Source organism: Vipera berus (assembly GCF_964194415.1).
Source record: "Vipera berus genome assembly, chromosome: 1".
Lineage (NCBI taxonomy): Eukaryota > Metazoa > Chordata > Lepidosauria > Squamata > Viperidae > Vipera > Vipera berus.
Genome location: NC_138202.1, coordinates 304673372 through 304701271, shown reverse-complemented (window position 1 = coordinate 304701271; position 27900 = coordinate 304673372). Strand labels below are relative to the sequence as shown.

At 39.4% G+C, this 27900-nt stretch overlaps 1 protein-coding gene across 1 annotated transcript in view; it reads left to right on the top strand.

Annotated features, from left to right (window-relative positions):
• The window catches only part of LOC308659243 (calpain-13-like), a gene marked incomplete at both ends in the record, with an annotated part of 85199 nt that extends 65797 nt beyond the window's left edge, over window positions 1–19402 (top strand). Inside the window, 6 exons of the mRNA XM_081312725.1 lie at window positions 6660–6717; window positions 9463–9536; window positions 13458–13526; window positions 13744–13822; window positions 15979–16095; window positions 19329–19402. Coding sequence (XP_081168851.1) covers window positions 6660–6717; window positions 9463–9536; window positions 13458–13526; window positions 13744–13822; window positions 15979–16095; window positions 19329–19402 — 471 coding nt within the window. The remainder of the gene's footprint in view (window positions 1–6659; window positions 6718–9462; window positions 9537–13457; window positions 13527–13743; window positions 13823–15978; window positions 16096–19328) is intronic.
• Between the last annotated feature and the right edge of the window lie 8498 nt (window positions 19403–27900).

Here is a 27900-nt window from a genome sequence, read left to right as displayed (position 1 = left end):
GTACACGTACCGCCAGAGTACGCCGAATACCTCGAGGTTGTTGTGACTCAGGGCCAGCCTGTGGGTCCGGCAGCCGGCTCAGATGTCTCGGATGACTCAGATGAGGGGGAGGAGGAGGGTGTGGAAGACGAACTGGCTGATGATGGCTTGGAGGCTTCGCAGAGCCCCCAGCCGGGGCCCTCTTCTCAGCTGCGTGAGCCCGATAGTGCGGAGGATGATGACCCACAGCTGGCCCTGTTCAAGGACGCCCGACGCAGGAGGCAGTCGAGCAGGAACAAACAGAGAAAGGCTGTGGGACTCCTCGGGAGGAGGCACAGGGAGGCCACGCCCTGAACTCTAAATAAAAGGAGTGTTTGGGGAAGGGCTGGTTGCTGAAAGCAACCCTTCCGTTTGAGGATTCAAGTTCCAGTGTTTTTGTTTCTTGTTCTGTGTAATAAATCTTGGCAGACGCTTCGCAGCCTCAGACGCTCTCCAGTCTCTACTGTTTGAACAGGGGTTTGCCTTATTGCAAGGCCGGTAGCAGGCTGGTTCAGAACAGAGGTGTTCAGTGAGCAAGAATGCGATCTCCTGCCTCCCCACCGACCGACGGACTGCGCGATCGAGCTGGAGCCGGGGGTCAAACTTCCTAAGCCCCGGATGTATGCCATGACCCCACGGGAGATGACAGAACTCCGGAATTACATTGACAAGAATCTTGCACGGGGGTTCATACAACCAGCTCGCTCGCGGATGGCAGCACCAGTTCTTTTTAGGGAGAAGAAAGACGGGGGCATGCGTCTTTGTGTGGACTACCGGGGGGTCAACGCAGTGTGTGTTGAACATTTGTATCCACTGCCCTTAATGAAAGACATGCTGTCCCACCTGGCTAAGGGGAGGGTGTTTACCCGTTTGGACTTACGCGAAGCCTATTATCGGGTACGTATCAAGAGAGGAGACGAGTGGAAAACAGCGTTTAACTGCCCATTGGGCAGCTACCAGTTTCGTGTAATGCCATTCGGACTCCAGGCGGCCCGGCGGTCTACGATGTCGCCGTAGGGCTTTGCGACCCTGCTCCGGTGGCTTCTGTGCCCTATGCCGAACTGGTCGACCGCCTCAACCGCCATTTCACTCCGAGACGGTCCGAGCTGTACTGGCGTTTGTACTTCGCCCGTCAGTATCAGCGACCAGGCGAGTCGGCCAAGGCGTTCATAGCTACGGTCCGACAAGCGGCTCGACGTTGTCGGTTCCCAGACCTCGAGGACCGCATAAGGGACCAGGTCATCGTCGGTCTGAGGAACCTGAAGCTTCAGAAAAAGCTCGTCACAAAGCCGACGATGGACCTGGCTGAACTAACCATAGAAATTATGGCTTACGAAGACAGCCATCGGGAAGACGCACTGCCACCTGGTAATCCCTTCACGGGGTCAGTCCACCACGACTGCCCTAGAAGCACAGACCCAGAAACATCCGAGCAGAAGACTGATGTGGACGCCATCCGCCCGAGACCCTCCAACCTCCAAACTCGTCGGGAGGGAGAAAAGGGGCCAGATCGTCCGGCCGGAGGCCAAAGGCAGACCACCAACCGCTCCAAGTGTGCCAGCTGCGGCGGCAATCATGCCAGGGCATCTTGCAAGTTTCGTAACGCCAAGTGCCATGGCTGTGGCAAAACTGGCCACATTCGCTCCGCCTGCCGCAGCTCCGGACACGAGACCCTTCACGACCTGGAGGCGGCCCAGGAAGGTAATATGACCTCCCCCAAATTGCCAGAGAATGCCCTCCGGTCATCCATCATGACCACCAATACGACCCAGGGGACCCTGACTACCAGCTTTATCCGCCCTAAAATCAAAATCCAGGTCCGGATCCAAGGGATCCCCTGCGAAATGGAGGTGGACTCTGGCTCCTCAGTCTCCATTTTGTCCTGGGACACCCTACAAGGGATCGCACGCCAATGCAAGTGCTGTTTCCCTATTACCCCCTCAAAAATTCTCTTAGCCGATTTCCAGGGCGCCCCTATCAAACTAAAAGGGGAAACGAGGCTCTCTATTAGTTATCAGCATTTCCAGGGGGAATTAACAGCCCAAATTGCAACAGGGAAACGAGCCAGTCTCATTGGGCTCGACTGGTTCGAGCCCCTAGGGATAAAAATTTCGGGCATAAACCACTTCCAACCTCGCCATTTACAGGCCGTCTGCCAACAATTCGCAGACGTGTTCGACGGGTCGTTGGGAAAAATTCAACGGCCCCCCCATTGATTTAAAATTAAATCCTGACGTCCTGCCCATTAGGATTAAGGCTAGGAAAGTTCCCTTCGCCCTCAAACCCAAAATTGACACAGAATTAGACAGACTAATCGGGCTAGGGGTCATAGAACCAACATACGGGGGCACTTGGGAAACCCCCATAGTCACCCCCGTCAAGCCAAATGGGGAGGTCTGCCTCTGCACGGACTATAAAGCCACCCTGAATAGGGCTTTAAATCCCCACGCATACCCAGTCCCAGCTGTCAGGGACGTGCTTTCCTCCATTCAGGCAGGAACTATATTTGCCAAACTGGACCTGGCCCATGCTTTCCTGCAGCTGCCAGTCTCAGATCAAACCGCCATTGCCCAAACCATAGTCACCCACCGCGGAGCGTTCAAGGTGAACCGCCTGCAGTTCGGAATAGCTGTAGCACCTGGAATATTCCAGGAAACCATGGAGCGGACTCTTAAGGGAATCCCGGGGGTTTGCCCCTATTTCGATGACGTGCTCATCGCAGGGGAATCGGAAGACATACTAGCTGACAGGCTGCGAGAGGTGCTTCAAAGATTTCGCACCGCCGGCCTCAAACTAAAAAAGGAAAAGTGCTCCATCGGAGTTCCTTCTACGGAATTCCTGGGGTACAAAATTGATGCTAATGGAATCCACCCCATGGATTCCAAGGTCAAGGCTATCAGGGCAGCACCACCCCCCAAAAATAAGGCTGAATTACAAGCTTTTTTGGGATTAATAAATTTCTATCATGCATTCCTCCCCCACAAAGCCTCCATAGCAGAGCCGCTCCACAGGCTCTTAGACAAAGGAGCCCAGTGGCTCTGGACTCAAGCCCACGAAGATAGTTTCAATAAATTAAAACAACTTCTTTCTAGCAAGTCCACCATCACTCATTACAAAGACAAAATGCCTCTCTGTGTCGCCTGCGACGCTTCCCCCTATGGCATAGGCGCTGTCCTCAGCCATCTCCACAGCGATGGGACTCAGTCGCCCATCGCATATTATTCCAGGACCCTGTCCAAAGCCGAGCGCAATTACGCGCAAATTGACAAGGAAGCCCTAGCACTGGTGGCGAGCGTGAAGAAATTTCACGATTACTTATACGGCCGCCACTTTACAATCTTCACAGATCACAAACCCCTGCTAGGGCTCTTCACCTGGGACAAATTGACCCCGCAAATTCTATCCCCTAGACGGCCTCAGCAGGCTGCCCTTGCCCACCCTCGACCCAGACCCTGCACCCGCCGGCCGAATCATGGCCATCCAAGAATTGCCTGACCATCCAATTTCAGCCAAAGAGATAGCTACAGCAACTTCCAAGGACAAAATCCTAGGCAGGGTTCTGACCTGGGTCCAAAGCGGCTGGCAATCCACATCCCCGGGGCCAGAATTTCAGCCTTTTTTCCAGAGGCGCCTTGAACTGTCAGCCCACCTCGGCTGCATCCTTTGGGGTAGCAGGGTCATTGTACCCGCCCCACACAGGCAACAAGTCCTAGCCTCCCTTCACGAAGGTCACCCAGGGGTGGTCAAGATGAAATCCCTCGGCCGCAGCTACCTGTGGTGGCCAGGACTCGATGCAGACATCGAACACTTTGTCGCAACCTGCAACATGTGCCAACAGACCAGGCCACCGCTCCCTCACGCCCCTGTCCACAAGTGGGAGGTGACAAAAAACCCCTGGTCCCGAATACATGTAGATTACGCCGGCCCCTTCCAGGGACAAAATTTCTTAATAATTGTAGATAGCTTTTCAAAGTGGCTCGAGGTCATTCCGGTCACCAGCACGACCTCAGCAGCCACAATTAGGGGTTTGAGGAGGGTATTTGCCACCCACGGGTTGCCTGATGTCATCGTATCTGACAACGGCCCCCAATTCACTTCCACTGACTTCCAGGTTTTCATCAAGGCCAACTTGATTAGGCACGCCACCTCCGCGCCTTTTCACCCCTCCTCGAACGGCCTCGCAGAGGCCATGGTAAAGGCGACCAAAGATGCCTTAAGAAAAATCATCTCCGGCGATTGGCACTGCAGACTGGCAAAATACCTCCTGGCCCAGCACTCCACACCATGTACCACCACCGGCAAGTCTCCGGCAGAACTCCGTTGGGGCCGCCGCCTAGTCACAAAATTGGACCGATTGCATCCCGACAGGGCAGCCGCCGAACAAACCATTGCACCGTCCACAAAGGTCTTCCCTCCCGGCCAGCCCATCTGGGCAAAGAACTTCGGGGCCGGCGACAAGTGGCTGCAAGGCGTGATCTCCGACCAAACTGGCCCAGTCTCCTACCTCGTCGACCTAGGAGACGGAAGGCTCATCCGGAGACACACTGACCAACTGAGGAACCGCACACCGCAGAACCACGGTTCCCGAGCCCAACCGGGCACTTCACTTTTTCCACCAGCACCACCAACGCCACCCAGCCCATTGCCGCTCGTCCCTGACGCCGCCGACGACCCCCAGCCTACTGACTCCGAAATTCCCCCCGCCGGGGAAAGGGAAGACCAGCCCAGCACAAGTCAGCCCAGCCCAAACCTCCGTCGCTCCACCAGAACATGGAAGGCTCCCTTGTACTTGGCGGACTATGAATGGGCCGGCAACAGGACTAAAGGAACTGACCCCACATAAACTTCCAGGGGCAAGGGGGGAAGGGGTGTTATATATTCAGACACAAACATCCCCTCACAGTCATAAGGAATCCCCGGCAGCCGTTTGACAGCCGTCAAATGGCTGCCGCGGCATTCCCCCCCACACACGCGGCGAGCGGCCGATTCTGACAGCTGTCAAACTGCCGCGCATGCGCAGTACAATGACAGCTGTCAAACCGGCCGACTCTGACAGCTGTCAAACTACCGCGCATGCGCAGTACACTGACAGCTGTCAAACTCTACAGAGCCGCGCATGCGCAGTACGACCGGAGCTGTCAAAACTGCCAGCTGGCCCCGGCAACAAGCCGCCTCAGCCGCAGCCGGCCCCCTGCTTATTGGGCGTCCTATTCTGGCGGGAGATTCCTGCCTGTTTATTGGTTTTGAGAGTTATTGTTGCTATCCCAGTTTACTATAAATAAGAGAGATTCCCGGCATTGTTTCGCCCGGGACCTCTGCCCAATAATAAACGCTGTTGGTTTGAACCCGCCTGCTGTCTCGCTGTCGTCTCTCAAGATAATTCAGTCCTCCTTTTCTTTTTTCTAATAATCTCTCAGGAGCTATAGTTAAGACCTAAGTGGAAAAAATAGAAGACTAGAAATGACTTTGGGTACAGATAATGTAAAAACACAGTAGCCATCACTTCAACTCTCCCCCCCCCCATTCCTCAGGGAAACCTGCAGGATAAGGGAGAGATCTACTCTTGTCCTCACCCACTTAGCCTCTCCCTTGGCTTTTGAAATTGGCTTTTGAAATTTCACATTCTATTCTTCCTTAAGGAAGAAAAAGAGACTAGGCTAGGCTAGGCTATTCAGGCTGGCTGGAGGTTTCCTTTCCTCTGCTTTAGTTTTCTATTTTGCTTTCCATTCCTGCTGAGCTTGTAAATTGAACATAATCTTTTGTTGTTGTTTGTAATTATTATTTGTAAACATCTCTCGATTCTTTGAATCCCCCAAGCCACTGGTAGTTTTACCTTGATTTTGGCTTAATTGTAAAGATGGTGGTCACCATCTACGTCACTGAGGAGTGCCTGTCCATAGTGATTAGGAACACTCATCTGTTTTTCTCTGCCTGTTTCAGTTTTATTTGTTTTATTACGTTCTTTATGTGGAAATAGGAAGCTCATTCAAGCAGTCAGCATATAAGTTGCTGCTTTTCCTCTGTTTGGTAATTTTTAAGGCAACAGAATATTATGAACAATCTACTTTTTGAATATCTGTTACTAAAATTATTTCCTACAGAATATGATAAAGAAAACATCTCTGTCTCTCTGTATGTATATTTGCATTTCCCAATAATAAATGAATCAAGGGAATTTGGAGAAGAAACAATATCTTCAAATTAGCCCATTAACAAAATGATAAAATCTAAATGGTGTATCTTCCTTTGACATCTGTCAAGTGCAATCCTTGCTTGCATTTTTAAAATGTGCTATCTGGAACAGTGCAAAAATAAACAACCAAACTACAAATGAAGCCTAGGAAAAGGGATGGGATAGAAAGAGGGGCAAAAGAAAATGAGCTAGTGGGCAAGGCTTTAAAATTATCCCAAATAAATAAAAATTATTTCCATAGATGTAAAATTAAGAACTACTGTGTGAAATAAGAAAAAAGGATTCCTATGCTTCAGGCACTAAGATTGAATGTGGGGTGTTCTGCCTGGAATGGACAGTGGCTTTCCCCCTATTCCTTCAATTAACTGGATATAGTAACAAGACAAGTTTCCAAGGAACCATAGCATTTATAAGCATTTTTTGTCTGTGTATGTTTGTTCTACATTAGAACTCCTACTTAGATGCCTCGCAGCTACAAAGGATTCTGAATGACATTCTCCTAAAAGGTATCGTTCATACTTTATGTCCAGTTTTAGCTGTTATTTACACCCACTTCTGTCCCCTTACTTTTCTTCTGCCTTTGATCCTATTCAGTTGCTGTTTCTTCAATAAGAGGCATAATTGGTACATTGGGCAATATTAACTCTGTTTACTCACTACTGTGGGGACAAAAACCTCAAGCTGTCAGCTAAGTGACAATAGCTGAGCTCCTGTTAAACACTTCCTGTGTCTCAGTGGGATTGGGGCCCCAGTTTACTTAGCAGAAGGAATTACTCATCATTAAAAGTCAAAATAATCAAAAGTCAGAATAACAGAGTTGGAAGGGATCTTGGAGGTCTTCTAGTCCAACCCCTCAAAAGAACCTATAGCATTTCAGACAAGTGGCTGTCCAGTCTTTTCTTGAAAAACTGCTATAGTGTCACTACTCCTCCTTCTTTTCACTAGACTAGACAAATTCAATTCCTGCAACCTTTCTTCCTATACTTTAGCCTCCAGCCCCCTAATCATCCTTGTTGCTCTTTTCTTCAATCTTTCCAGACTCTCTACATCTCTACTCTCTACATAATATGGTCATCAAATCTGGATGCAATATTCCAAATGTCATCATATTAAGGCTTTATTTATTAGCACTAAAACTTTCAAGCTTCCCATATTCCTCCCATCAATCCTTTCTAGCTTCCCGTACTTCCAGTATATGATACAGGTGAAAAAAAACCTCCTTTGGAGGCCTAACTATAATATCCCTTCGTTTGGCTATATATATATATTACAGTATATATATATATATATATATATATATATATATATATATATATCGTTTGTAACTGATTCACCTGAATGAACTGCTTTACCAATAAGGCATCAAAGCAGAGCTGATCTGTTGCTTGATTTTGATGAAAGTGCAGTGGTGGGATTCAGCCAGTTCGCACCAGTTCAGGCGAACCGGTAGCTAACGTTTTGTTGCCCAGGCCCAGAATGGACTTCCAGAAGCGGCATCCACACAGAGAACTGGTTGTTCACATATTTGAATCCCACCACTGTGAAAGTGGCTTCTGTTCATGTTCAGAAAGCACTTTTAAAAAGTGAATCAAGTTTCAGCAACTGTTCTGCAAGTACGAACTGGGGCCCTTTGAAGAAGTCCTCCACTTGAACCTTCACCGCAAGACAATGCCTCTTGAAAGATCTGTACTGCCCTAATTGGATATGAAGATATTTCTGCAATGACTTAAACTTTGGAAGTCCCTGGACTTCTGGATGATCTGAAAGATTTATTTGCTGTGATCTAATTTTAATTGGCCCCAATATTGTCTAGCAATCATAATGCACTGGTTCATCCTGGATTTTGCTGGTTAACAATTATTCCAGATCCAGAGTCCCTTGCAAAGAAATTTTGCTATAACACTTATACATTTATATGTTTACTTTTAATCCTTTTTATTGTCTTGCTTGTTTTATGTTTTACTGAAATGTGTATTATTCTTTTTTCTGTGCATAGCTTGGAGATCCTGTAGAAAGAATAGAATAAGAAAATAACAATAGGAATAATTTAGTATTCTGCATTTTAACTCAAGGGGTTACCAGATGCTACTTTCCAATTTCTTCTAGCTCACTAATTAAGATTTACACAGTAAATATTGACTTTAGATTTGCTTGTGAATTTTATATTATTGAGTCATAATCTTTTAACCTTGAAAAATGGGCTAGAAATGTATTCAATATTGATTGATTGATTTGATTTATTATATTTATATGCCGCCCTTCTCCCTAAGGACTCAGGGTGGCTCACAACAATAAAAACTAAAAAAGAACATGAAAATACAAAATTTAAAAAAGAATTAAACAGTAGATATGTTCAATACATAGTAAGTTAACCCCATAAAACCAAATTTAAAACCATAGTCAGTCCAGGCCCGATTGTTGAAACATCCATGTCTTCAGGTCACGGCGAAAGGACCGAAGGTCGGGGGCCATCCGCAGCTCCGGAGGCAGCTCATTCCAGAGGGTCGGCATGCCCACAGAGAAGGATCTCCCCCTAGGGGTCGCCAGCTGGCATTGCTTAACTGACGGAACTCTGAGTAGGCTGACCCTGTGGGAGTGAACCGGGCAATAGGAGGTTGACAATGGCAGCAGGTGGTCTCGCAAATACCCCAGGCGTAAGCCATGTAGGGCTTTAAAGGTAATTACTAGCACCTTGAATCGCACCCGGAGGACAACCGGAAGCCAATGAAGCTCACACAGGAGATAAGTAACCGCGCGGCTGCATTTTGCACCATCTGAAGCCTCCGGGTGTACTTCAAGGGCAGCCCCATGTAGAGAGTGTTACAGTAATCCAGGCGAGAAGTGATGAGGGCATGGGTGACCGTGCATAGGGCATCTCAGTCCAAAAAGGGGTGCAACTGGCGCACCAGGCAAACCTGTGCAAAGGCCCCCCCTGGTCATAGCAGTTAAATGTTCTTCCAAATTAAGCCATGAATCCAGGAGGACATTATGACCATTACAGCATTTCCAGGGTCATGCGAACTGACATGTATTTGTTATATTTTTCAATCATACTCTTTGTCAATCTTTCTGTGATACACAAAGCATGATCCAGCTTTTTCCCAGATGCTCATGTATTCCACAAAATATTGTGAGCAATAATCACGCTAGATTCCAATTTTCCTGATTTCAAGGTAAGCCATTTCAGTGTGGTGTGACTTCTAACCCCTCATTCTTGATGTGTGTTGCTTTTTTTATTTTTCTGCTTATAGATCTAATGGCTAGCCTGGGATCTGGAGGTGGATTCAGCTTTGATTCATGCAAAAGCCTTTTGGCTCTGATGGATGTATCTTTTCAACAAATACAATAAACTTTCCTCATGCTCCCCTTTCCTTGCTTTGAGTTATAGCTGTGCTGAGTTTCCCATTGCACAAGCCTTGAGAATAACTACTTACTGCCAAGTATTTATGAAGAAATGTTATGAATTGCCATAATCTTCATCTTTGGGCTTTTCTCTCTGCCACAGATTTTTACGTGGAAGCAGAAGAAGTTCACAATAATCATAATAATCCTCCCTGAACGTCAGATTTTTCAGCTTCAGAAAGCTCCAATCCTCCCAAACCAAAACAAACTAACAAAAAATGGTTGCATTTGTACTAATACTGTACATTATTGGGGGAAAATCTTAGTATTTAATCTTCCATCCTATAAAAAAGCTTTCATTAAGGACTAACCACAGATGGAATTGGTTGCATATTAATAAAAACATCAGACTAAATGGGGATCCCAATTAATAATACTTTGACATTTAATCAATCCAATTGTCCTTACAACATTTCTGTGATTCTGTATCTTAGAAAGGCCATATAGGCCACCCAGTCCAACTTCCTGCTCCACAAAAGAATCCAACTTAAAGTTTCTGTAACAGATGGTCTCTGCTTGAACATGCGGTCAAGGGAAGGTTCTCTCACCATTAAAAAAATATATTTTTATTTGAGATATTCCTAATTTTCAACTTGAAACTGATTTCCTCTGCCACATATTTTTGTTTTGTCCTGGGATGGTATAAAATAGGCTTTGGGAGTCTTCTGCGTTATCCAGTTTCCAGGTCTGTCTGTCTGTTCAGCAAATTTCAATCCTGCCTCAATCAAATGTCTTCATTCTTCTCTTCATAGGACGCTGTAATTTTGTGATAATTGTTCCAATTTATCTGAATGCTTCTTAATGTTTAGTGAGCTAGTTGGATACATCTAGCTCACTAAACTAGTGAGCTAGTTAGGATTCAATGTACAAAAGAGAATACCAATAGAAGAATGCAGAAAATCACAGAAAAAAACCTATATTTCTGTGGCTGTATCTTAAACCTCCATTTAATCGCTTTTGGAGCTACCCTATTCCAGTGCCTGATATATGGTTTGTAGCCAACTACATTTTCTGTCACTTTTTTCACAAGTACTATCAGTAAACCAGATATCCTCCATTCTATACCTGTATGTTTAATTTATTTTTCCCAAGTGAAGAACACATTTCTATTAACTTTCATTCTATTATTTTCAGCCTGTTCTGCTAATTTAGAAAGTCAGGTTTGAAATAGGTATCCATTTTCTAATGTATTAGCTATCTCATCCAAAAATGTCTACAAAAGTGAGAAGCGTTCCCTTCAGTTCTTAATCAAAATAATGTTGGGGAATACAGAAACCTATATTGACCCTTGTGGTATTTCACGTGATACTTCATTCTAGTTTGATAAGGAACCATTGATGAGCGCTTCCTATTTAAACTAATTTTGCATCTACCCAATTACCATCAAGCCAGACATAACTGGCTTGCTAATCAGAATGACTTGAAGTACTTTGTCAGAGTACTTCAGTACTCTGAAGTAAAGAGATGATAGATTTATAGTACTCCTACAATGAAAGTGCCAGATGTTTTTTTTAAATAGATAAGCTTAGTGTGGCAAGATTGTTTCTCACAAATCCAAACTAGACTGTTTTCAAGATACTTATAAAGAAATCTCATTATTAAGAATCTTAAAAAGAATTTTATTAGTATTATTACTAGTTCCCTGAGTCCGTCTTTCTCTCTTTTCTGAGCATCAGTTCCCTTCTTTTGTTGATCTGGAATTTTATCAATGCCATGATTTCCAGGAAAATAATAATGGTAATCATTCCTTTCATCCATGCAGTGATATTGACAGACTCTACTTACCAAGTAGGGTGTGGAAAGTTGCAAGCACATCAGATAGTTGAAGAAGAAAAAGGGCATTGGAAAAGCATACGAAGGATAATGAAGAAGATGCCTGAAGCTAATACATCCTTACTGAATACTGAAGAGACCAAACTAGCTGACAAGAAAGACCAAATAAAAATAGAAAAGAGACATGGCAAAGCAAAGCATTATACGATCAGTACATAAAAAATTAGCAAGCAAAGGAGATAACACAAGACCTGAAAATGGCTAAGAGCAGGAAAGTTGAAGAAAGAGACACACAGGGGATAACTACACACAATGGCATGATAAAATAGCAACAATAGTGTATTGGGATACCTGCAAGAAGTACCATTTGCCTGCAAGAAAGAAATGCTGGGACCACAAAGTTAAATAATAGAAAAGGGAGACCTAAAGTCCTCTGGGATTTTAAAATTCAAACAGACAAGTACCTGCCGTATAACATTGCAGACTTAACAATTGTCAGTAAGAAAAGTAAAAAAATGTTTGGATAGTGAAGTTGTAATACCTGGACACAGCAGAACATAGGGGAAAGAGTTGGAGAAAATAACAAAATATCTGCAAATATAAGTAGAAAAGCTGTGACAAAAGAAAGCAAAGATAGTATTAATAATACCAGGCACCTTAAGTGCAATCCCAAATCTTCTGGAGCACGACTTGAATATCATTAGCTTTGATGAAATCACTATCACTCAATAGCAAAAGAACCTTTACTTGGAACAGTGATGAAATGATATCTTTAACAACATCTGCCTATCCCAGATCCTTGGGACTGGTTCAGTCTAAGTCCAAATATCTGGCTGACTATGAAAACAACCATAATATTAATAATTTATTAAATGTGTCTGGCACCCAACTCCCAGTGACTCTGGGTAGCTATTTTAACAATTTATTGCACCTTCCTTTTACTGTATTTCTTTAATCAGACTGATCTGATAATGTTTAATATTCTGCTGCATTTTCTAAACTTGGAATAAAAAAAAACCAGTACCTTCAAACTCAAGGTTAAAAAGGATAGAATGGATGCAGTCAAAACTGCCTCATCCTGACAGTCAGGCAGTCCTAGCCTTGAAATGTTTATCTAGAGCTCTGACAATGAGTAGTAACCTTTAGTCTAAACCTTTAAACAATTATGTAGAAGTCTAGAGCGGAAGGCAAATTTAAAGGGCTTCTGTGACCAGACCACCATTAATTGCCTCAGTCACTTACTGGAAAGTAAAGAGATGCTCAAACATTAGCTCCAGAATTTGATGGCATGCTTCATTATTACCTAATGTGTTGTCCTCATGGTTGAGTAATGGTCTTTTCTACTTGCTTCTCTTTTTTTAAATTTCTTTCTGAATTGCCTCTGACTCTGTCTGTCTCTGTCTCTGTCTCTCCCTCTCTTTACTGCAAAATCAAATTTGAAAATACTTCAAAGAATATTTGCTGCTAGAACAGGGGGAAAAATAGGAGCCTTGGAAGACACTGCACTGAATCCCTTACTCTGTACTGTGGATTAGGGAGTTGTGTAGGTTTCTTCCTGCTGTTACAAATCCTGCTGAATTAAACAACAGACAGATAGATGGGCAGTAGTCTCTGGCCAGTGAGGAAAGCCAGAGACATTCTGGTAAGGAGCTCAGCAGATCAGATATATGAGCTATCACATATCCAGGTCTGCTGTTTGAGGCATATAATATTTGTGTCTTAAGTAGTCTGATCCATCTCCTATTTAAAAACACACAGAGAGAGGTGTTACCTGTTGGATGGAAAGCAAATATCTCTGGTAGATTCTCCTCAAGTTTTTGCCCTGTACATGGAGAGGCTTTAGTTAGTACTTTGTTTTGGTTAGAGAGGCATTAAAACCCATAGTTATTCTCAGTTATTCTCAGTTTAGAAAGAATTGTGTCACATCATAGGTAGTTAATAAGGCAAAAATACAGATTCTGATACTTCTCCAAGGTGATCATCAGTGTTTCTTCAGTTTATATCTATTCCTCAGTTATATCTATGGCTTCATTTATATCAAACCTGATTTAAAACTTGACCACAAATTCAGATAAATGCTAATGGAAAACTTTCACTCCAAGAATTTAAAAGACTGTGGAGAGCTTTCAAGAAATATGAGGTATGTATGCAATTTATTCACTTAGTTTCTTAATTGTTGCCATGACTATCTTTTTATCCTATTATTTGTTAAACTGTTAATAATATTATATTATTAAACTAAGTATATTTCAGTCCCCAGTCTTTGTGTCATTAGAAAAGTGTGATGTTCCATAGTAATTACAAATAGATTATTTTTCCTGTTTTAATATATTATCTTAAATATAAATATTTTTCAGGATATATTTGGAAGAGAGGATGAAAATAATTCTGGATTCCTAACTGTTTCAAATTTGCAAAGAGTTGTGCAAAAAACAGGTAGTTTAATAACTTTGAATATATTTTGAAGAATGTAGGTTTATTTTTGAAGTCTGATACATTTTAAGGAAAAAATAAATAGAAATCAACAGGGTAGCTTTTTCCTCTGTTTCAGTTTTTTAAAATGGAAAGTCATTGATTTCAATTTTCCTCTAATTTTCACTCATTTCCATGGAATACAACTTAGAAATTCTTTGTCTTAACACTGCCATCTACTGAACAATAAAGTAATTTCAAAGAAAATCTTTTCTTTGCAGTTTCATGTTCACTTCCTAAGTTTCTGAGTTGCAACTGAATTGTTTGGTGGATACATTTATATATGCAATCTGTCATACTGTACAGAAGATGCTACTATCCACTAATGTACTTTTAAGAGGAACATTTACAAGTCTAGATGGCAGTGCAAGTTACAGTATTGATTTCCTGTGTGAGGAAGTAAAAAGGAAAAGTAATCAAATGCCAGAGAGAAGGAGGAGGAGAATGATGACAAGGAAGAAGGCAAGAGGAAATTGTTAGTCCTCAAAGAGTACTATGATTTTTATCATTAATGTACTGCATCAATAGAGATGAAAGAAGGGTATTGTGATAATCAAAGCAATACAGTATAGTCCTGAATGTTAAACTTCATGCTGTGCAGTCCTTAAAGGCAAGCGGCAAACACTATAGTCAGTGAACTGAAGAAAAGTTTCTATTTGCATAAAATAATACGGTACTAAGGCAAATATAGCAAAGTCTGCTTCTTTTGCTGAAACAGTGGAAAGTATAACCCCAAATAAGATTCTTTTCCTGTTCTTCATTTAGCAAATATTCTAGGCTTCTTAGAAGAGAAACCATCAATCTGGTTAATACTGTACCTCAAGGCTATCTGAGTAAAATGATTTTTTTAAAAAAAGTACTTGTTTGGCACTGATTATGGATTACATGTCAAACACCCTCCCACCCCTACTGCTTTCTTTTAGAAATAAGCAGAATTATAGTTCCAAATTCCATCAGATTTGCTACAAAGGGAAGCCAATATCTGATTTCCCTACTGGATTCTGAGGTCAGGTCTTCCTGTTATGGAAACTCTGACATTGGGAAGGGTGATGCTGGAGCCCAGAAAAAAATAGAAGTTGAGATATTTGAAGAAGTTTTTGGTTTTGGACATTGGCAGTTTTATTAGTGATTTTTATTGTTTGATAGTTTATTGTTGTTGCTTAGCGTTATGATATATAAGATGGGTCTTGTAAAGAAACAAATAAAGATTGGAAAAATATACATGGAGTGTTATCTACAAAGCCAAAGGTTTTTGTCATGAAGCCTGAGTAGCTGCAAGTGAAATCTATTCACTGAAGCATCTCCCATCCCTGCTTCTCAACTTCTAAAAACTGTACAGTGATCCTAGGGTTTTATTTTTTGGAATTAGTAATATGTTTAGTTATCCACAGGGTAAGGTAAAAATCAACCCATCTCTGTATTATTCTGACAATTCAAACATAACAATTATCCTTGGGATGTAAATAAATCCACCATACTGTCCTCTTGGGTCAGATTTTGGTTTTTCTCCTCAGAGGAATTTAGACTGCGTGAACAACAGCATACCACAATTCACAAAAAGTGGAATTGTGTGTATTTACTTTTTAAAAATATATTTAAAAATGTATTTTTAAAGAAGATTCTTTTTCAGTTTCCTTTAATTTTTTAAAACCCTTGCTTGCTTTAAGGATCTAGAGTGCTGATAGCTTTATTTCATTCTTTGTTTTTCTGGAGCTTCTTGGAAGTAGCATGTTTTTTTTTTAAAGTGCTATCGTGATCTAAGCTGACATAGCCTGATATGTGCATGCATGTGAGCAAGCACACACAAAGATTTCGAGATTCCTAGTTTGTAGAAAAATCAAAATTGCTTTCATTAATGAATTTTAACTTGGGATTTTAAATACCCATAGCTGTAGGAGTAACTTCATTAAAATCATCCAGCATCAGTAGTTTATGTTGTAATTTGGTGTAATTCCCAATCACACATACAGATTTATTTCCAATTTGTGAGCTGTTTCAAACAATGTTGAGGTAATAAGTTGCTCTGCATGAAATGATAGTAGCAGATCCTTACAGCTGCTGAGCATTGTTATGCTGTGTCAATTTGAGAACATATGTTTTTCTTCTATGGTTGCTTGTAGGCCTGTATGTCAGTGACAAACTCCTCCAGCTCCTGGTTTTACGATATGGAGACTCAGCCCAGAAAATAAACTTTCCTGATTTTGTATGCTGTATGTTTCGTCTTGAGACAATGGCAAGTAAGTGGTATCTCATGCACTCAGTAGCAGCAAAATAAAGTGGTCCTTGCAACAGTGCATGTGTAAAAGATTTCATCTTGAGAGGGAATTTATCTTCTGACTATTCACTCTCTACCTAGAAATAATGGCAGTTGCAATTCAAAGGGCAGAGATGCCCTGTATGAAAGGCAGAGATGAGTCTTTAGATTGGCGGGGGTGGGGTGTTGAAGTGAAAGTGAGTACAGAAGAGTGGTGGAACTTCATCTGCCAAAGGGAGCTTCTAGACCCAGCTTAGGGGGAGGCAGCAAGATGGAGCCAGCAGTTCATGCAGGGCAGGCATCAGTCATCCCAGATAAACCAGACAGGAGAAATGATTAAATGAATAAATTTATTTTATTCTAAGGCTACATTAAAAGAATCAGGTAGGAAAGTACAGATTTTCCGTCTCCACTTTTAATTGTTTGATCCATTAGAGCAGGTCATTCCTGAGCTTCTTTTTCTGACTATTAAGCCACTGGGAACTCTTTTACCCTATTGTTTTCTAGACAGCATCTCTTCCCTTTGTTCCCCAAGGTCATCTACACATTCTATCCCATCAGGAGATGTGTGAATCCTTGCCTAACAACCACAAACAGGACTACTGGAAGAGTTGTCGCTAAGGGGTGCGGTCACATGATGTTTTTCCCAATGCCCACTTTGCTTCAATATGAAAAATCTAGTCCCAATTAGTGCTGTTAAGTGAGGACTACTTGTAATATCAAATTCACCAAAGATCTTCAGGGTCAGAAAGTGCCTTTTTCCTGGATTCACTTGAAGAAACCTGAAAACAGAATGCAAATAAGAGGGAAGAATGAAATGCAATATCTCCAATTATATAAGTTGCCAAAAGATGGCAATGCTTATGTGCTAGAACCTAATATATGTGTTTTCCACAGCAGTTGGTGGAAAGTTACAATTGTGAGAAAATATATCTTTGTAAATTGGCCTACCTTACAAAACTGAAAAAGAGACGTGGTGGCTCAGTGGGTTAGGATGCTGAGCTTGTCGATCAGATGGTTGGCAGTTTGGCAGGTTGGATCCTGAGTGCCGCGTAACAGAGTGAGTGCCTGTTACTTGTCCCAGCTTCTGCCAACCTAGCATGTAAAAATGCAAGTAGAAAAATAGGGACCACTACGGTGGGAAGGTAACAGCGTTCCGTGTGCCTTTGGCGTCTAGTCATGCCGGCCACATGACCATGGAGACGTCCTCGGACAAGCACTGGCTCTTCGGCTTTGAAACGGAGATGAGCACCAGCCCCTAGATTTGGAAACAACTAGCACGCATGTGTGGGGGAAACTTTACCTTTACCTTTACTTTACCAAACTGAACTTGAACATTATTATCATGATGTTTATTTAGGTGAAAGATCAATATAAATGGTTAATGTCATTTTTAATCATTCTTGCCTTATTTTAAATTTTTATATCCAGTTTTTTTGTTTTTAACATTTTATTTGTACATCATCCAGGCTCTCCATGTGAGGGAGATGGGTGTTTTCTAAATATAATAAATAAAAAATGTGTTGCTACTGTTCAAAAAAGCACCTTTGAGTTCAAAATAGGCAACTGGACTGGGTTTTTTTTCCCCTTGAGGAAGAAGAAGAAAGTCCAGCTGCCTTTAAAAAAACACCTTTGAGACAACTACTCCACAGATAGTCACTGTTTGTGAAATAAAAGCATGCAGTCAGTCCATTTTAAGCAATACACTGACTGAATGGTTTACTGCTGAAGTATGATTAATATATATATGAGACAAATGTAAACCGAGCACGCACAGGTGCATGCAGATGGACACACACACACACACACAGTTTACCTTGCCACGAAATAAATGCAAGAACACCTCACTCCTCTCATACGAATTTTACCAAAGTTATCTTTTTCCTTATGGGAGGGAAAGAAGAAAGTAACTTTTTCCCCTTTCAGTTTAAATGATTAACAGTAATAAAATGCATAATATTTTTGGAACAGTAATTATATTGTTCTTTTCAAATAAAGAGTAATGAAATAAATCCTTGAAACGTTTTGATTTCCTTTAGAGCAGATTGTGTAGTAAAAGTAACAAGCCTTTAGTTTTGTCTAAAACTACCTCCTAATTGTTTGCTTGCTTTCAAATTTGTACTTATATGGTCCCAACAGATATTAAAGTATTCTCTTGGAGTTTTGATCTGTACTCTACAATAATGTGTAGATTCTTGATCCGTATTTAGCCATGTGAAATGAAACTGGCTAGCAGTGTTTGTTTGCTAGATTTGTCTTCCAAGAGATCAAGGTGGTAAACATAAGGCTCTCTCCTCCAGTTTCAGGAGGTGGGCTGGGCTGAGTGAAAATGACCAGCCCAAGATCAACTTGTGAGCATCTATGTTGAAGGTGGACTTCACCTTGAGTCTCCCCAGTCCTCATCAACTATACCACATTAGCTCTCATACACACATTAAGTGATTTTCATATGTATTTCCTATTGTCTGGTTGTAACTCTTGAATTAAGTTTTGATGCCTATATAATCATGAGCAGCAAGCCTTAAATATCAGCAGTTGAAGCACAAGAGATCACTCACATATCTCATTTGTAAGCTTCCATCTGGTTGGCCACTGTGTCACAGAATGATGAGCCGGATAAGCTTTTGTCCTGATTATCAAAAGTTTTGCTTATGTTCTGATGAACTGGAAAATCAGGGCAAAAGGAGAGCTGATGTTGCATCTGTGCTATTTCATTATCCTCTTTGATCTTTTCCTTAGACAGGTACAACTGCTAAAGTAAACATTTCGGAAAAAAGCCTCCTTTTTTTAAACCATAGACTACAAAGTACATTATAGGACATCTCCTTAATTTCTCTATCTCACAGATGCTAAAACACTTTCCCTTGAAAGGGTATGTATTTAAATGAAAGTGCCTTTGATTGCCTGTCTCTCTCTCTCTCTCTGTGTGTGTAGGGGGAAATCTTTCAAAAGCTACTGAAAAAATATTCACACTTCCAAGCTAAGCACCTAACATTTACTAATTCTTTTCAGTTTTTATTTTACTGAAAGTTTAAAGTGCATTGCCTGTGAGGCTTTCTCAGGAAAAGATCATTGAGCTAATTGGGGGGGGAAAGGCAGTATACCGGTAACCTAAATTGAGAACAAATAGTTAAATAAATAAATAGGCTTTTCTTCCTTGGATAATCATGCTAATGATACCTAAATCAAAATAATTTCCTCTTTTATCATTTGTAGTAAATGGTGGAAGAGAAAAAGCACATTCAAGCACCATTAACACTAGCTATTTTGTTCTGAGAATTCTGGGCTAAGCTTTCTAAGCCTGCAGCTTAACTGAAGTCAGTTTAGAGCAGTTTAATTAGAACAAAAAAAAATATATTTATAATATGATTGAAAGATATAATGTACCTTTCAAAGTTCAGTGTGTGTTCAGATTAATGCTGAAAGCTGTAAACAACCAAGCCAGCCATTTATGCATGTAATTTCCCTCTTCCCTTGAATATGGCATTACTTCAGCAATTTACTTTGATGTGAGTTATGTGTTGGTTTTGCATATATATATACAGTATATTGGTTCTGATGTTACCCACATCAGAGAAAAGGACAACATCCGAAACATACTTAGTATAAGTATCTTGTTCTCCATACCAGATTGTAACTTAACTAAACTCATTATTTATTGCCATCATTTGATTTTTGTTTAAGAAAATTTTTATTAAGAATTTTAATTATTGTAATTTTAATTACAATAGTAAAAATGAACACAAACTATACTTAAAGAAAAAAGAATGAAAAAATAAAAAGTGCAGGAAAGAAGAAAAGGAAAATAATATAATGAAGAAAATATATATAAAGTATTGACTTCCAGCCTTCCAACTTTGAAAAAAGGCTCGTTTTAGCCTTCATCAAGTAGACCAAGTTTACATTCCTTCCTTTTCCTTTTAAGAGTCTTAATCTTTAATTTGGTCAGTCCTTTATCATAAAATTTTATTTCTCTTCAATTCTGTTTTATTCTAAGGCACAGATTTCTTCAAGGTTTTAGCAATTTTCCAGGTTATTCTCTTGGTTAATCTCTCTTTGAACTTATAAAATTGCAGCCAGTTTCTTTTGTATATCCAGTAAAGTGTCCTTTTCCAAATCATTCTCTTGGCCTGTCATTTGTAATTCTATTTTTCGTACTTTCTCTGTTTTGTCAGGTAATACTTGTACCACATTTTCATTAACATCTTTTAGACATAGTTTATCCATAAAAGCAAACACCATTACTGACAGTGTTAATAATATCATAGTTACTAATTCCTGATTCCATTCTTCAAAAATCTGCTTTAACATTTCAGGTATTACAATATTTTGTGCCATTTTGTAAGTCCCAGTATTAACTGACATTAAGAACAGACTTTTTTTAAAATTTAACAGAATTTTTGGTTACCTCTAGTGTCCTGTTTCTCAAGACATCACTTATCTTTGTTATGACTTATGATAGCCAGGATAGCTAAATTAAACCTGTTTTCCAAGAGAAGCTGTTTATTTTGTTTACAATTAATTCCAAAATCTTATAATAAAAGTCAATATTCCAAATTTATTGGACCATTAATCCATTTATAACTTTCTTAGATCAAAAAATTATTTAGCTTTTGCAGTTTATTTCAACTTTTTAAAGTTCTTTAAAATTATAGTTAATTTTTCTTTTGTTTAGAGTTGAAGATATTACCCCCCCCCCGTAGATAGGGCTCGCAACTTGGGTGTCCTCCTAGACTCACAGCTCTCTTTGGAAGATCATATAGGAGCTGTGACTAGGGGGGCCTTCGCCCAGGTTCGCCTGGTGCGCCAGTTGCGGCCCTATCTGGACTGGGATGCCTTGTGCACAGTCACTTATGCACTTGTGACCTCCCGTTTGGACTACCGCAACGCTCTCTACATGGGGCTGCCCTTGAAGACTACTCGGAGGCTCCAACTGGTGCAGAATGCGGCCGCGCGAGTTGTGGTGGGGGTGTCCCGATACTCCCATGTAACACCTCTACTCCGTGAGCTGCATTGGCTTCCGGTTGTCCTCCGGGTAAGATTCAAGGTGCTGGTTACGACCTATAAAGCCCTAAATGGCATGGGTCTGGGTTACTTACGGGAGCACCTGCAGCCGGCATCAACTTCCCTTCGTCCATTTCGCTACCACAGAGAGGGCCTCTTTAGGGTGCCATCGGTCAAAGAGTGTCGACTGGCGGCCCCCAGGGGGAGGGGGTTCTCTGTGGGCGCGCCAGACCTGTGGAACCTTTTACTGGTGGAGCTCCGGATGGCTCCCGACCTTCGCTCCTTCCGACGTGACCTAAAAACATATTTATTTGAACAAGCCGGCCTGGTCTGATGGGTTTAGGGGTATTTTAATGTTATTGTATTAATGTATTGAATTGGGCTGTAATATTTAATATATTTTTTTAATTTTTGTATGTTGTATTTTATTGTATTGCCCTGTACACCGCCCTGAGTCCTTCGGGAGAAGGGCGGTATAGAAATTAAATTATTATTATTATTATTTCTCAGTGATGGACAGATTGTTCTCCTTGGCCCTAGAGTTCTCCTTAGCCACCCCTTACTGCAGAGAGATGGGGACTATTTGATCAGCCCATTCTAGGCAACTAATAGACCCAATGCAATTTCAGAGGAAGTTTGGAGTTTTTTTAAAAATCAAAGATAGCACAGGCTTTAGTGGAAGACCATGTCATGGCTTGGAATAAACATGTTCCAGGGCTGGATCACACCTGTATGGGATTACTCTATGCAGTTTCCAAATTATTTTTATTAAAAATAGTTTTGAAGTTTTATACTTGCATACTTATTGTTTAATCTTTACTTCTTGTATTTTTTCCCAAATGTTGCCTGAATTTACAGTAAATAAAAAGTGTATTGTCTTCTTTACCATCCTCAAAATAATTTTGTTTTCTATTCAACAGAGACATTCCTCAATTTATCAGAAAATAAGGGAAGTATCTGCTTTACTGAAGATGAGGTGAGTAGAACTCCCCCCCCCTTTGTGTCTCGATTCTATCTTTGAGAATAAATGGCTTTATTTCCTCAAATGAAACTATTTTCTAAAGAGCAAAAATTGGAAAAGCTCAACAGAATTTAATATTCAGAGTAAAATGTGTGTGTGATATAGGATTTTGGTATTTTGTAAATTTGGAAAATGAAATATTCATATCTATAAGAGTCTAATCCTATAACAGACATTTTACCTGTTGAGAACAGCTGTAGGAAATAGTATATTTTTGTGTTGACAGGGAAAAAGTTCTAATGTTAAAATGTCCTTGTTTCTAATATTTCCATGGGTGTCCTGGATGCAGACAAGTTTACACCATCTTCTAAACTTTTAACTTACTTTGAAAGAACTGCAGAGAAGATTCAAAACTGGTGAGGCAGTTAATCCATCCGTCTCTCACCATGTTTGTAATAAACCGGTGGAATTTAGAAGAAAAGTTCCACTATTGCCACCATGAAATTGCTGGGCTTATGAGGGAGTCAGAAAATATTTCCATTCTTCAGTTCTTATTATTTTAGTATTAAGGCTTATGTGATCAATAAAGTAATTCTAGATGTGAACTAGATATCCAAACTTCCACTAGATATAATAACATCAACCCACAGGACTCTTACTTATTTATTTACAAAATTTATGAAATTTATACAGTAGTAACCAAAATTGTGGAAACCTTTTGGGAAAAGTATACATTAGAAATGCCACCTTTAGTTAAGTTTCCACCAATTTTTCTTCTAATTTCTTTGTAGCCTTGTTCACTTAATAATACTATTTTACATTGCTTTCTGGGCAACCAGTCAACTCTTTGCACCATTACTTTAATTTTATTACATTTTACAAGCTCACTAAATGAAAGAACACAAAAACCCCAACCAACTTGATAACGGTCACATAACACACTGACAAATGTCCTCCTCTCAGCTTCAGTACATGACATGAATAACTGAACCCTACTGTGATCTGACTGGCACATTGCCAAAACAAGAGGACACCTGATTGGCTCTCTAAACATGCTCATTGGCTACAATCAGATGAAGGAAAGCTACCTGATATCAACCTAACCAAGTTATGCTTCCTTTTTCTGGTTATTTGGCTATAACTTTTCATAGAATACAGTACAGATAATTGAATAAACTTTGTTGCATTACATTCTTGATTAAATTATCTTTCCATTTATATATAATTTTATGGTACTACTCCAAAGAAAATGGTGTTATTAGCCATCAAACCTCAAAAATACACTTTTCCCGAAAGGTTTCCACAATTTTGGCCACTACTGTATGCTGTCTGATTCCCAATCACTCTAGTGAGTTGGCTTTTGCTGAAAATTCTGGAAATTGAAGTCCGCAAAACAGAGATCCTAGGTTGTGGAAGTTTCCTTGATATAATTAATATTTAGAACCTAGACTGGAATATCCTAAATTATTTCAAGTCCTTGATGCTCTAGCAAAAAATATTGATTATGTTACTAACAGAAACAGATAATTCATAATGAAATGAAATAATAATAATAATAATAATAATAATAATAATAATAATAATAATAATAATAATAATAATAATAATAATCACCAAAGAAAACCAGAAAAATGCCCAGATCCAGCCAATTCAACATATGGGATAAATAACCTATTTTTTTGTCAGCATTTTGCAGACTACTCAAGGTGTTCTAGAAAGAGATTTCAGCACATGGCTTCCTTTTCAGTCTCTGTTTTGTTATCGTTTTTAAATGTTGATTCAGCAATGTTTTTCCACAGCATTGTTCCCTTGTTCTTGACATAGAAAGTCCTAGATTCAGTTCCTGACATTTAAGTTTAAGGCTGGTGGCTCAAACATCACTTTTGCCTTCCAATTAAAACAGGCTGTATACCTTTAAGAGAGCAATTCGGCCTTCAGTACAAATAGGAGCTGGCTGTGTGCAATGAATCAGCCTTTTATGTAGCGTCCTTTCCTTGTGGCCATGTCTCAACCAGCCCCCCCAAATTCCCGTGATAATCCTTGATGATTGTTTTACATTTAATATTTCTATGACGTATTTGAAAAACATGACTCAAGCATTTGGGATTGCAGTCATATACAACAGAAGGTACATATACAGTATGTGAAGAAAGAGGATAGCCATTAGGGCAGGGGTTTCAAACTGGCAGCCTGCAGGCCGGATGTGCCAAGCGCAGGCCACGCCCACCCCAGCTCCACAAATGCAAAAAAGTCACGATATGTCACGATACCATCACGTGACGCAATGGAGTTTGACCTTCGTGCTTTAGGGGAATATAAAAGCACCAACACAGAAAAAAAAATGTGAGACTTTTCACAGTTAACAGATCTGAAGGAAGTCATTTCAACCAACATTCCATGAAATAAATCTCAGCTGCAAAAAAGAAAATAGGACTGCATGTTCTGGCTGTTTTATTGCCAACTTTACAAGTTTTTATTTAAAATGTTAACTAGTGCTGCTTTTTTTTTTCTTCTTATCCTTTTTTTGTTTTAGTGGATGACCATGATCATGTATTGCTGATCATGTATTTCTAAATACAGGTAAGACTTGGCCCAAATATTCCTAAAAACATGCATGGTTCTTGTATGGAAATTGTAACCTTTGTTAATTCTTTGTTTAAAAACATAGCAAGGAAAGACTGATGCATGTAGGATAAAACTGGAGTTTTATCCTTAAATACTATGTATACTTTTGATCAGGGCTTTTTTGTCATAGAACACTCAGAACGGAGTTCCAGCACCTTTTTGGGATGGAACCTTGTAGGGTAGGCAAGGTGGGTTGTATGACATATGTGAGTTCCGGCACCTTTTTCTTTTACAAAAAAAGTACTGCTTTTGATCATTGATGCATTTAATAAAATACTGAAAGTTAAAAAAAAGTTTGGGTTTAATTCTTATTTCCCTTTTTAGGCTGCTGACTTCTTAGACTTTCAAAAGAAACTTGTTGAGTGTGAAGGCCTGTTTAATTGGAGATGAAATAGAACCAGTCAAAAGCTTCAAGCAATCTAGACATAATCGAAAGAATAAAAAACCATGCAAAGAATGGTACCCACAGAAGATAATGGTAGAAATGTGCAGAGAAAAATGTTTACTACCATATGAATGTCTTGGGACGACTTTCAAAAATAATCCACACCAAGGTTAATAAAAATGTTCAATGCAGTAGAAACTTAGTTTAAAATTAAAATCTGGTGGAATTGTGTCCCAGGTTGGACTAGAAGACCTCCAAGATCCTTTCCAACTCTCTTATTCTGTTATTCTGTTATATAGAATAATCTTCCATGATGTAGTCATTCAGGTTTGTTCAACTAAGCTCCCATCAACCACAGTGTAACCAATACATTTACATACCTAATCTTATACTGGTTCTATTGTGTTTTAGCACTTTGTTTCCTGACACTTAATTGTTTATCAAAACTGCATAATCTTAAGTGATCTTATCATAAACCAAAATGCAAAGCATATGTTTGAGAAATCAATACAAATACAAAACTAATTTAAAATTAGCCTTAGATTCAGGTTGCAATCCTTAAGAACTGTACACTATTAATCACAATATGACTTTCCAAGACAGTTTTTATAGGTTCATGCTACACACGTTCAAATAATTTTAATAAAGGTGTAACTGTTTCTTGTTCTAAGTGGAATTCTCTTATGTGCTATAAATGATTTCTGCTTTGGTATTGTGGTGTTTACATCTTAGCAAAAATATACAGTATTTCTTAGACTGGGAATTCTTATTTTATTTACCATGATTTTCACACGTTTACTCAACTTTTGTTTTCTGCTGAAATTATTAATATCTCTCTGAATGTTTGATAGTTTTTATGTTATATATAAAATAAAATAGAAGGTATATGAATGACAGCATATACTTTCACTTTTTATTGTTTTATTTAATTTTTCAATCAGTTTCATAACAGTTTCTCATGCTATCTCCTGATTTGCTATCTAGAATACAAGTAATTTGGTGATGGACTGATATATAATAGAACCAAAAAATGTCAAGAGCCTCATGATTATAATGTTATAAAAATAAGTTATTATTTTTATGTTATATAATCCAGTATATCCAATAGTTTCTCAAATTTAAAATCATTTTTATTCATTCTACTTGACTGTATTTTTATTTGATTTTCCTAGCCACCTTCTATAATATCTGCTTTTTCTAAAACAAAATGCCCTTGAAATTTCCCATGACAAAAGTGCAGTTTTTAAATTCAATCACTTTTGACATTTTAATTTATCATCATAACCATCATATCGGGAGAAGGGCGGTATACAAATTGAATAAATAAATAATAAATAATATTTTGTTTCACAGAACTTTAAAAAAAATCTAGCAGAGAGAAATACCTTCAAATATGCTGTGTTCACCCAGTATTTTTTTTTATTCAAGCAATGGATTCCCCTGTGGTCTCTGGAACCAGTAAAAAGTTTTTCACATTATTATTATATATACAAAAATGTGAAATCACAGCTGCCAGTTCTTTAGCTGGTGTTGGCATTCATATGCCTTGAGTTCTTCACAAGATTGAGGATGTCGTAATGTATTGTCATAGTATATGTGCAGATCCAAGCAATGTGATCTTTTGTAATTGATAGATGGAAATGTTGTCAATGTGCAAATCTTGCCATCCCAGATTTTTTAGTAAGGGACCCAGTATGCTGATAACCGTTGGGACCATCTTGGCCAGATTATGCCATAATCTTTCAGTTCTGATTTTCAAAACTATCAAAACTTCAAAACTATCTCTTGATTCTTTGTGACTTTCTCCAATTCTTTGTCTTCTATTCTATTATTCTCTAGCATTGCACAACAATTATTCACACATTCTTCTTTTCACACAATAACATTTTTATTTTTACTAATTTATTAATATTTATTCTGTTCATTTATTTTATTTATTGATATCAATTAAGTATTATTATTATGTCATAATGAATAATTCAGTAAATAATAAATAACTGCATTTTGTGTTTTTTGTAGTAATTTTATTAAAAATTATAACTACAACAGTAAAAAAATAGTATAAACTGAAGAAAAATAAAAAAATTAAGAACAGAAATTACAGGAAACAGAAAAAAGGTAAAAGGTAAAAATGAGAAAACAAGAAACAGAAAACAAAGAAAAAATAAAAATATAGTAAAGAAAATGAAAAGAAATATGTAAAGAAGTAACTTCCCACCTTCATTACAACTATGAACTATTTAGTAACTTATTACCTCCTCTTAAAATGAAACAAATGCTCTCTTCTTCCCATATTCCACCTCTTATCTATAAACAATCTATAAAGTATCATCATTTAAGTCCTGTGTCAGCAAAGGTCCATTAAAGCTTACCAAAGATACAATATGTCTATTTTAAATCTGATCAAATATACCAGCCTTATATTTCTTCCTTTTACTTCTAACAATCTTAGTTTATTCAAATACTGCACTGGAACTTGATTCATTTTCATCTTTTTTCATTTGTTTCTCCTCACAAAATTCTTCAAAACTTCAAGAAATCTCTTCTGTAAATCCAACAGAAAAAAATCATCCAGGTCTTTCTATTGTTTGTACATCCTTTTTAATTATTAAGACATTAATTAGTTTCTTTTGCAGTTCCAGTGTAACATCTTTTTCTATGTCATTGTTATAATCAGTCTTTTATAACTCCACTTTTAGCTCAATCTTGATCTTGTCAGGTAGAAGTTGTTCCTCTTCCATAACATTTTTGGACATACTCTCTCCATACATTGATATGTCTCTGTCAACACTATTAAAATAAATGTTGACTCT